At 38.5% G+C, this 12,296-nt stretch overlaps 1 protein-coding gene across 4 annotated transcripts in view; it reads left to right on the top strand.

The window, feature by feature from the left end:
* Positions 1-12,296, top strand: part of FAM135B (family with sequence similarity 135 member B) — a 211,795-nt gene that overhangs the window by 51,135 nt on the left and 148,364 nt on the right. For 3 of the 4 annotated variants that reach the window (XM_068672707.1, XM_068672704.1, XM_068672706.1), the window contains exon 2: positions 8,641-8,736. In XM_068672707.1, coding sequence (XP_068528808.1) covers positions 8,660-8,736 — 77 coding nt within the window. In that variant the 5' untranslated portion in view covers positions 8,641-8,659. Of the gene's footprint in view, positions 1-1,920; positions 2,017-8,640; positions 8,737-12,296 lie in introns of all 4 variants that reach the window. The other variant, XM_068672705.1, reaches the window with a different exon arrangement.

The following is a 12,296-nucleotide window of genomic DNA, read 5'->3' as shown; positions in this document are numbered from 1 at the left end:
TACACTGCTCCTGGCTGCATCATTAGTCCCCACATGAAACAGCAGCAGTGGATAATAGTCCTTAGGCTGCACAAGGCCTGGCAGTTTCTTGGTGACATCCCTTACAGGAGTCCCTGGTAAGCACCATATTTCTCTCAAGAGCGGATTGAGTTGGCAGATGGGTGCCTCTGTACCTCTCAGAAGAGAGCCTTCTACTGCTATCACTCATTCCCTTTTCTTGGTGGGACTAGTTGTTATGCAGGGAGCAGATCAGGCTGTCTTACTCAGCTCCACCCTTTCTGCAATGAGTCTTTCTTTTTCAGTTTGCAGAGGAGCTACTTGCTCTTATATCTTACTTAGATGTCCTTAGAACATATGAAGGGGACAATAACTTTCCAAGTGAAACTCTAGAGTGAATTTGATAAGGTAAAATGCAATATAAGCATTTAAAATCTGACAAGGACAACTGAGTTTACAGCTCATTTAGACAGTAGCATGAATTTTTTTCATGACCAGAAATGGAAATGCAGTCAGAACAGTGCCAAGGAACACATAATTCATTAGCTTTTCCATACAAGACTGTCAGTAGCATTGTGGTGACATTCAAGAAGCTCTGTTACGCACTTGGATTCTTTGGAAATAGCTCTATTGACATAACAGTTTGTCCTCAAGATAGTTCCTTGACTCATGCATCAGGCAGCCACATGGCTCAATAGCTCAACAAGAGGATGCTTCTCATCCAGCTCCTTACATCACCTTTCCTGCCCTATAGCACATGATTATGGATTTTTTTCCAAGGAGAATCTCAGTCAGCGTGTTTGTCCTCTCAGATGTGGCCTCTTTAGAAGACAGATCTGTCCTGTAGGTGTTGCTAAGATTTGAATGAGGTCAAACATCCTGATATACTCCCAAGGACTTGGTATAGACCTATGCCCATACAATTTGGAGAACAGTCACGTATGAACTTGAGTAGAACTTAAAAATAAATAAATCTTTTTGGCTGTTTTACAAGTACAGGAGAATAATATATGGTCTGTGTCTTAAAGAGCTCTAATTTCCTGTTTAAACCAATAAAAGAACTCAGACCGAGAAGAACATAGCTTCTTTTATTAAATAGAGGACCATACTCAAGCATGAGAATGATGGATAAGTGCCTAAGTGTCCTAATCAGGCTTCAAATACTTCAATTACTGTTTTTTCTTGTATTTTATGGTTCTAAACGGCACAAAAGGAATTCTGGGGTGGAAAGAATATGAAAAAGAAAAAAGATTCAGGTGAACAGCGGGAACTGCTGAAGATTGATGATGATGATGTTCTTAGGAGTTTGGATTTGGGGCTCTGAGTTGTGCATAAAGCTTTAAAACCTCTTTTTCTTTTGGAAGTCGCAAAGAAAAGATACAAGGTGGGGAAGGAAGAGGCGGGAGAGTTATGGTGAGGAGAAGATTATGCAGCAGTGGGAAGCTAGTCCAGGTGAAAGTTTTTATTATCTCCTTTTTCCTTCTGTTTTGCCCTCCCTGCTCTGTTGCCTGAATTTTCCCTGCTGTTTCATTTTATGCACAATACCAACAGCAGGTTATTATTATTAACTGTGCAAGCAGATAGTGATTTGTGCTGAGCTGAACTCAGATCTGGTGTCCTGACAGGCACGTGCTTACAGAGGACAAATCGAGGTTGATCTTCATTCTTTTTGTCGAGTGATCTGACCTAAATTTGCACAGCTGTGTTCACATTTAATCCTGTCTAATAGCTCAAAGGCTTTATATCTCATAAGAGCAGCCTACTGGCACCTGACATTTATTCTGGCCCTGGTTCAGTTCTGCCATACAAATCCTCTGGCACAACCTGGTATTTTTGTTTTTCCCTAGTAGATTTGTTCCTCCATCTAAACACCCTTGAAATGAACAATCTATGAAGGGTGTAATCTAGACCATTGCTTTTCAGCTTTCATGGATTTGCTGACCTGCACAAATTCTCCTGCGTGGATTGAAATTCTTCAGTGTGGATTGGTCACACAGAAAAAACACGAGAGAAATTGAAGTGAGTTGTTGGCTTGTTTTCCTAAATGACTCCCCTTGGATCCTTGGGCTGCACACTTTTTATACCCATGACTATGTGACCCATGTATTTGAAGATATTGATATTGAAGGTTCTTGACTATGAGATGCACCTGTTTTTTCCTCATAATACTCTAATTATGTTGCTGAGGGTTGAACAAGTATTTACCCTGCTCTTCTATGTGAGCCAATGAACTAGGTACCACTGCTACTTTGTGAATTCCAGCTGGCAAAAGACATAGCATAGCTTGTAAGTGAAAAAACAGCAACTAAACAAACATAAATAAAACGGCTCCTTTCTTATTTGCTCCCCTTTGAATACTCTTTGGGTTATGAGTCATTTTTTAAGGATCATTTATTATCTGTCTTCTGCATCTCTAACTCATAACATTTTGGTGGTAGAAATCAACGAACCTCGGCAAAAGTGATTCATGATGTTGCACTGTTTATGAACATATGTCTAATGCATCTGACAAAATTGTGGATATTGATTTTCCCAAGAATATTAAACCGCACACTTGGTATATGTTTTTTTTTTTTTTTAAATATTGGAATATTATTTTCAGGGCTTGCATCCAAACTAAGTTAGCTCTCTGCAGCATAAAAACAAATTAGTCTTTAACATTTTGAACCAGACTAAATGCTTATGTGGTGAAAAAAAAAAAATATATGTTTAATGGCTATATTTGGTTAACATCATGTACCTTGCATTTGTTTTTACCCGTAACACAAATCTCTGCTTTTGCTGACATATTGAAGAAAACAATTCAAAGGACTGCAATAGACTGGAAAACTAAAAACCTTGGCAGAATAGCTGCAAGGGATTATTGCTAGTTTATGCTGTGATACTATCTCATTCTGTAAGCCATTCTAGTTAATGTGAGATCGTTGTAAAAACTGGAGATCTTACAAAGTAATTCCTGATAGTTCCATGTCTAAACAGAACATTAGAAGGTTTCTCATGGATAAGAATAACACGTTTTCTGTGGGAGACTTGACATCAGAGTCCTAAATGATAATACATACCAAAATAAACAGAAAAAAAAATCACAAACAGGCAGTGACCCAAAAGTTTTGTTTTTTTGCAAGTGTGTTCGAGAACAAATTAATGAACATTATGGTTGGGTTCTAAATTCGGTATGTGCATCATCTATGCAGATTTTATTGCATATATTCTTCACTTTCAACTTAATAACATATTGTTGAGTGAGGCCATATATTGAGTAAGACACCGTCTGCATCTCATTCAGTGTGGATGTTTTATCAATCTGTTGCAGTGTTTGCGCATGAATGTGGGAGACCAGGCAGCACTTTTTTGTTACCGTTAAAGCTGTGGCAAAAGGCATCTCTTGAGGGCTCACATGTTTCATTGGCTTCCCTTTACCTAGGGTAAATGCTCTACCTTGTTGACTGTGCTATAGTAAAATGAATTTTACTAATTCAAGATGTCAGAGGGGGCATAAACTCATGCTTGAATCACTTTTCTGATGTAAAACCATAACCATCAATGGTTGTCCCCGGGTTGACAGTAATGTGCCAGGAACGAAGTTTTATAAGAAGTTGAGTAAAAACTTCACATTCCAGTAATTATTTAGCCTTAGTAGTGTTGGGGAAACAAAACAAATTGTTTAATGAAAATAAGAAGCATCCTGAATGAAAAAGAAGGCCACCTTTATCCTAACTAGTCTAAAAAATACAATGCTCATCAGGTCCTAGTTCCTATTATGTCAGTGATTTGGACCAAGTATGGTGGTTTCATACTTACAGCTAGATAAACACCACCATGCTGCTCTCTTACTCCCCCTCCTCAAAACGTACAGGGTTAAAATATGAAGTATTGTAATTACTTATTTAACAGCTTTGCTAAACAAGCCTTGTCATTTCCTGTTATATTTTCATATTGTATTTAGATTGGTTCTTTTTAAAAGTCTAAAGGAGATGTCTTGCTATCACACACAATCTTGGAAGAGAATTGCCAGCTCTGTTTATTTTAACAAAATGAGGTGTTACCTTTTGAAATCATTGTTTTGCTGAAGGTCATCTCTGCCATTTCACTGATGTTCTGGCAGAAAAAAAGCGATGGGTACTGTGAACTGGAGAACAGTTGCTGACAATGCTATAGTGAAAGATCTTACTGACACTTGTGACTGCTTTGACTCAAGCGATTCATGTATGCTCAGAAGAGGCTACTGAGATGCAATTGTTGCATTAAGAGCTGTGATTCTTTTCAGCTACATGAAGGTGAACAATGGAGCAATTTAATTAAACAAAAATGAAAAAAAGAGACTTGGTCTAATGTTAACTTCTGCTACTGTTTTAGAACTTACTTGTAATGAGATTTTGTTTATAATCTTCCTTTTCCTGAGTTACCTTGTCCCTTACTTAGATTTTTACAGAAGGCATTTGTGGAGAGGAGAATAATGTTAACTTACAGTGGGTTTATGGCTATATTCTAAACATTTGATCAAGGAACTCTTCAAATGAAAAAAAAAAAAAGTGAAAGAGAGAGAGACAGACAGAATGCACAGTTAGCAACAAATACCAGTTTCTGAAAAAAATCACAATAAAGTAAAAGACGCTTTAAAGGCAGTAAGGAAGACAGTTCTATCCTTCCATCCTGGAGATAGTATGTTCTGTGTTTTCTGAGAGGCAGCTTTATTCTCCTAAACATATGTTTCTAGGTTTATGAGTCATTGCCCTTTATCACATGGTGTTTTGTTCTTTTGTCCTTAGTGTGTGTGTTTGTGTGTGTGTGTGTGTGTTTTTTTTCCTCTGGCTTCTGTGACAGAGATGCACAAGAATTGTGAAAGCAGTAAATAAATGTCTGGTTTATTTTTCATTCAGAGGTAATTGCACAAATGCTAGAAAGTTCATAGACTGTCAGAGTATGCAGTGTCCTGTCCTTATTTCCACCCAGCCCTGTCCCTGTCTCGCCTTTATCTCCTCCCTTTGGTTGGGTTGATGCTGACTGCTGCCTCAGCAGGTAAATTTTCAGACTCCTTTTTAGCTTCAAGATGTGTAATAATTGAGTGTGTGTGGTACATAACCAATACTTACCTGCTGTCAGAGGGCTTGGTCAGCTGGCTATCTCTAAAACGTCATTAGCACAACCACTATGAGCCAAAAACATTGCTGAGAGCAATGGAGGATAAAGAAAAATAAAGCCATTGTAGTTTAACCAGTATCATATGCTGAAAAATCTCCAATTCAGAAGTTATCTTTAGAAAAAACAATGAAATTGAGAGTTAAAAATCAAGTCTTCCTTTAAAAGAACACTCCAGTATTTAAATATATAGATTTTTATAGGGCTTTATTTGTATAAAGGATTCTGATTTTCAGTTAGTGTCTCCTTGCTACAAGTAAAATGACAAATGAAATTGATTGTCTTTTGCTAGGACACCAACTCTTGTTGGAAGGACAGACTTTCAAAGCAGTGACCTGACTGATAAAATCAGTGCCTGTAGGACAGCGCAGTACAATCAGTGATGATGGCAGTGCCTTACAAAGCAATTCGTTGCTCTGGAAGCGACAAGACTGGTCATGGGCACTGCTTTTACACAAGCATATGGCCAAAACACTTCCCCTGTATTTTTTTTTTCTAGCTTTCTATAGAGATATACTTGTGTCTTAAGTCTCTTGGAAAATACAAAGGGTTTAACTTAAAATAAATAAATAAATAAATAAACATTTTAGAAGAACCAATGTACTAAAGACTTACCAAGGATCACCTCTGCATTTTTCTTTAAACTGCTTATTATCAAATTGATGATACTTTGATTCTGGCAACAGTCCCTATTGTGTTTTCAATGCTTTCACTTCAGTATTATTTTTACCATCTAATTCTCTATTTATATCCTGAGGTTATTCCCCATGGAGATCAGTGAGTAAGGGGTAGTCAGAGGTCCTTCACATGCCCTGGATTTTGAAGGGTTGTGATCAGCTTCTTTTAAAGAGCTACGTTGTATGGCATTGAAAACTCAGTGCATCATTTGAAGCACTTGTGTTTTCTCCATCTGGGATTTCTGCAGCTGTTTTGTCTTGTTTTGTAGCTTTTTCATTGAAGCATGTCGCCAATGGCTCTGAGTAATTTTTCTTTGAACCTTGCTAAGTGATGTGATGAGCAGGTGTGTCAGAGACCACTTCTAGTGATTGTCAGATGTGTCCTGAGGTGCCAGGCCTGGCTGGTAGGGGCTCAGTCCCTCTAGCCTTCAGATGTAGACTGGTATGCTCTGAGCCACTCTTTTTTTGGTGGCGTGGATGGATGTCTAACATGGTGTGGCAGCTATTTCCCCTTTCATTCTGGTGATCTGTAAGGGAAATTAAGCTACAGAAACTTTTTTTTTTCTCTTTTTGTCCCGAGATATTTTTTCCACATTTGCTATGAAAAAGTACAAAGCATGAAAAATAAAAAGTATATGTAGTGAAGACCTGCATGTGTATTTCCATGTATTTAATCTTTAATTTTTCATTCATCCTAGCTAACCTTAGCCTCATCCCATTCTTTCTGTCTTTGAAAATATTGGTCCTGATCTGAACTGTCTGGCCACCCATTCACAAGTCTCTTTAAACTGGTGTCTTCAAAAGCACACAGTTTCCTTTGATCCTGAGCTTTTGGTCTAGGGAAATATGTCTGAGCACAATATGCAGATTTATCCAGAGGTAATTCTTCCAATTAGCACTCTCCTCAAGGCTGAATACCTTGTCAGAGTATCACTTGGTGTTGTGTGATTTTCTCATCCCCCACACAGTCTGCCTTCCTTTGATGCTATATGCTCAGACAAGACTATCACACACATTACCAGGCGAATATGTGATATACGTGCCCTATAAACAGTATACAATTCCTTCAGGCTGTGCAGAAAGGCAAAGCCAGAAAGGATTAGTCTCACACCTGTTTAAATGGAAAAAATAAATAGGCAGGCTGAGAATTACATGCATTTGGTCCAATAATACCATTTTACCTTCACTTTTTAGAAGAGTTTAGAAGAGTTTAGAAGAGTTTACCTTCACTGCTCCAAAATTATACCCTGGCACTAAGCTGTAGAGTTTCTTACCTTGGAGGTATATCAGATGGATAGCTTAGCAGCTATAGACATATATTACAAATACTGCATAAATCCTGTGTCCCATTCTTGTCATTCGACAGTCAACATCTGTAATGCTTGGTTTTCAGGAGGGTGGATGAAAAAACAACAACATTTTAACTCTGGAATAGCTATTTTTGAAACTGGTAGTGTTTGAAAGGACAACCAGAAATAAAACATAGTTTAAAATAATCAGTGTAATAAGCCAGTCAGTTGGAAAATTACTAGTCAGTATTCAGCACAGAGACTTATCAGAAAGCTACAGCTTAATGCTTATCTCAGACCTTCATGCATCAAACTTTTCATTCCTGTTTCATTGTAGACAATGGTCAAATCTTTGAAATTACAGGTTAGCATGTATGGAGAAATTCTCCCATTTGCAATCTGAGCTCAATGTCCCCTTAGAGACCCAAGTGTCTCTGACAGAGGAATTATTAATAGTCATAACATGGGTCATCCTCAGAGATTGTACTTGGCTGCTGTGAAAAAGCAACCGAATGATGCTTCTGAACTGTGCTAATTAAGCAAATCTGATGGCTGTCTTGTCAATGATGCCATAGACAATTTCCAGACAGCTTACAGCTCACAGCTTGCCAAAAGAAGACTTTCAGGGAGAAAAGCAGGAAAGGGTAAATTGAAATTGAAAAAAAAAAAAAAAAAAAAAAAAAAGCTCTAAAAACCCTTTGCTTGGCTCTGCTGCAATTAGGGAATGTCAAGGGTTTACACTAGTATATTAAATAGTGATGGTTTGGAAACTTACTTTGGCAAAACTTCCTTGGGTAAGGTATGTCTTCCTGAGCTCCCTTGCAACCTGAATTATTCCGTGATTCAATGAACTGTGTGTATATATATATATATATATGTATATATATATAAAATCTGTAAATGGTTGTAATGCTTCAAAATCTTTATCTGGGTGTTGTGGCCTATTAAATACTTTGATTGTCAGCATTTTCTTAGAAGAATCTTTTCCATTCATTATTCTTTAAATTATTCATATTCCCTCAGAAGCTTCCCTTCCAGGCCTTCAGTTATGTCACAGAAAGGGTCAAAAGCATGAGAATTCTGAATTCTACTCTCATCTGTCTCAGGGTTTTGTCTTTTTGGCCTGTGGTTTTACAGAAATGAGCTGTGCTGCCCCTGGATCTCTGCCATTTGGTAAAATGGGATGAAAAAATCAATTTCCCATACAAGAGTAGTAAGACAGTTAATTAAAATTTGCTTTGAGATTCTTGCACATAATATGTTATTTACTTTTTGCCTCTTCTTGTGCTTTCCATAATATTATCATTCTGTCCTCAGGCTTAATTAGACATTTTACCTCTCTTAATTACTGCTTTGATCTCGCTTTTAGCAAGTCTTCCTGAAGATGGAGCTCAATGAAGTCATTGGAAACATTCCAATCAATTTCAGTGAGCTTTGCATGAACCCCAAGTGCCAAACAAAATGTAGTAATATGGTTGAGGATTAGTTAAGCAAAATACTTCAAATGTTTATAATGCCTGTTTGTATGTGTTGTTTAGGTGATGACCTGAAAAAATCATGTCTGAGGTCCAGGGAACGGTCGAGTTTTCTGTGGAACTACACAAATTCCATAATGTGGACCTTTTCCAGAGAGGGTGAGTTGATGTTTCCATTAATTTGCAGCTGATTACAGAAGAGTTGTTTACAGAAAATAGTTCAAATCCACAACAGATTGTTTTCTGCCAAATGTAGTTTTATTTCATGCAATCTCCATGGCAGGGAAGGATGTCATTAGGTTTTCATTGCTGTCAAGGAAGGTCAATGTACATTACTTTCACAATAAAGTCAGAGTGACTGACTTGTTCTGGTAATACAATAGTGTAATGCTCCAAATTATTTTAAGCTCTGTTCAGACATAAGCACAATAGATGCTTTAAATGTTTCTGGACTGGTGTTGAGTCTCTGTGCCAAATGATAGCTGCATTGGACTGTAGTGAAAACATGTTCATTTTAGGGTAATAAATCCAATGACTATTCTTTTAATTCTTTTACTGAAATTTAACTAAATTCCATGATTTCAGAGAGGAACATGAATATTCAAATTTGCCTAAAGTTCCAGTTCTAATGGACACATTGTATTTTCACATCTCTTTAAGTTAGAAGAACATGTACAACTTCTGGTTTACTCAAAACTTTGCCCCTATTCTTTTGCACCACTGTTCCTGATAGCTTTTATAATAGCCCAGTGGCTCTTAAATGGAGAAGCCTAACCAAACTTGTTATTGTTCTGCTTGCATGTTGGACCCCACAGCTGTTTTTCTGTGAGGAAAAGATGTAATACTGAAATACTTTTTGAGGAGACCAGAAGACCCAGATGGGTCAGAAGAATGGACAACAGTGGGTTTTGCTGAATATTATTCTCTTTCATCTAGGAGGACTGATGTATACAGCACACTAGATATTCTCTTTAGTGCCTTAGTTTTGTACAAGCTGATTTGTCCAGCTTCATTTCTACTAACCAAACTACAGAACTCTTTCAGGTATTGTGATGGATTAGTTAAAGTTGTTTCCATCTGGATATAGGCTTTTCATTATTTGTTTTCGCTGTGATGAACTATGTGGTAAAGATGCCATGAACGTTAATAAAGGAAACTCGTCTATATTTTAACAGCTGGCATCTGTCATTCTGTTCAAACATTCTGACTATAACAAGTACTTGTGCTTAACAGGGGAAAAAAAGAAAAACGAAAAAAAAAAAAAAAAGAGAAAGAAAAAAAAGCTCTGTGCTTGAGGTGTTTAGTTTATCTGAGTTATAAAAGAAGACTCCTGTGTACTATCATGCTCATTACCTTAGAAGACTAACCTAGCTATATATTTTTAACTTGGCTTCTGGTGCTCAGTGTAATTTATTTGATCATCCTCATGTTTGAAAATCTGCACGCATGTGGCTTCAGTAATTTGTTTGGACTTAGATGGTAGGGGGTTCAGATGTTAGCCAGGAATTTTCCTATATCTCATGTTGGATATTAGGGAGAACTTATTTACTGAAAGGATTGTTAGGCATTGGAATGGGTTGCCCAGGGAAGTGGTTGAGTCACCAGTCCTAGAGGTCTTTAGAAGACATTTAGATACAGATGCAGAGATTAGTGATATAGTTTAGTGGTGGACATGTTAGTGTTAGGTCAGAGGTTGGACTAGGTGATCTTGGAGTTCTCTTCCAACCTAGATGATTCTGTGGTTCTATGTCGCTGTGTAATGAGCTGCCTGTTTTTGTTTGTATGTTTGTTTGTTTTCATATGGGTCTGCTCTGGCATTCAGTAATTTCTATAAAATGCTTTATTTGGCTTTGACAGTCAGATCAAATCTCTGGTGTGGGGGAAAACCTAGCACTAACATAGGTAATATATTCTAATTAGGGACACTAATGAGTCCCTAATTGCCTTACTTTTTTCCCCACTGGCACTTACCCTGCTTTACTGATTAATTATTCCAACCATAGTACTATAGGTTATACTGCATTAGTATTGCATATAGTACTATGCACTACTATAGGTTATACTGCATTAATTTGTTAATAGTATTTTTTTTCAATGTATCCTGCATTGCTTATTTGTTTTCTTTCCATAGTTTTACTGTTCATATTTGCAATACAATTCTTTACTGCATATCATATTTGCCAATCAATATCCTCTGACCAGCTTTATCTACTCTGTGGCCCATAGCACTGCAGCATGAGAGTATGAAGAAAAGGAGTAAATAAGTTTGCCAAATTTCATTTTAACTTGGGCACACTTTTTATTTTTTCCCTACTGCCATTGTATATATTCACTGTGGACATCTGGGATATCTTGGATTGACATACAGTCTTTCCAGAAGAGAGGGTGGTAGAAGTAATAATAATGGGAACTTTCTATTTAACTAGTGTTTTTCTTCTCTGAGTGCCTTGCAAATTGAGTCAATATCATCCTGTCTCGCTGAAGGCTAGAAAGGTGATTTGTGAGAGGCTGTCCATCAGGATAGCTGTGGAGCTGAAATGAATCTTAATTTCTGTGGAAACACAATATGCTGTGGGTTTTTGTTGGTGGTGGTGGTGTTTTTTTTTTTTTGTTTGTATGTTTGTTTGTTTTTTTGGCATTGAAGCTTTCAGTACTGTTTCTGACTTGCTGAGGCGATCTGCTTTGGGGCAGATGCGTTCTACCCCAAAGGGTCTTTGTAGTCTACCTTGGGTGGTATGTGGTCTACCTTGACTTCAGTAAGGCCTTTGACACCGTTTCCCACAACATTCTCCTCAAGAAACTGACTGCTCGTGGCTTGGACTGGCGTATGCTTCATTGGGTTAAAAACTGGCTGGATAGCTGGGTCCAAAGAGTTGTGGTGAATGGAGTCAAATCCAGCTGGAGGCCGATCACTAGTGGTGTCCCGCAGGGCTCAGTACTGGGGCCAGTCCTCTTTAATATCTTTGTCGATGATCTGGATGAGGGGATCGAGTGCACCCTCAGTAAATTCGCACATGACACCAAGTTAGGTGCATGTGTTGATCTGCTCGAGGGTAGGAAGGCTCTGCAGGAGGATCTGGATAGGCTGGACTGATGGGCTGAGGCCAAGTGTATGAAGTTCAACAAGGCCAAGTGCCGGGCACAACAACCCCAAGCAGAGCTACAGGCTGGGAGATGAATGGTTGGAAAGCTACCAGGCAGAGAAGGACCTGGGAGTATTGGTCGGCTGAATATGAGCCAGCAGTGTGCTCAGGTGGCCAAGAAGGCCAACAGCATCCTGGCTTGTATAAGAAACAGTGTGGCCAGCAAGTCTAGGGAAGTGATTATCCTCCTGTACTCGGCTCTGGTGAGGCCGCACCTTGAGTACTGTGTTCAGTTTTGGATCCCTCGCTACAAGAAGGACATGGAGGTGCTTGAGTGAGTCCAGAGAAGAGCAATGAAGCTGGTGAGGGGTCTGGAGAACAAATCTTACGAGGAGCAGCTGAGGGAGCTGGGATTGTTCAGTCTGGAGAAGAGGAGGCTCAGTGGCAACCTTATCACTCTCTATAGGTACATTAAAGGAGGCTGTAGAGAGGTGGAGGTTGGTCTGTTCTCCCACGTGCCTGGCAACAGGGTGAGGGGGAATGGGATAAAGTTGGATGTTAGGAGAAACTTCTTTACTGAAAGGGTTGTTAGGCATTGGAATGGTCTGCCCAGGGAAGTGGTCAAGTCACCATCCC

This window comes from Anas acuta, chromosome 2, assembly GCF_963932015.1.
Source record: "Anas acuta chromosome 2, bAnaAcu1.1, whole genome shotgun sequence".
Taxonomy (NCBI): Eukaryota; Metazoa; Chordata; class Aves; order Anseriformes; family Anatidae; genus Anas; species Anas acuta.
The sequence above is the reverse complement of the archived record's forward strand: the minus strand, read 5'-3'. Positions and strand labels throughout refer to the sequence as shown.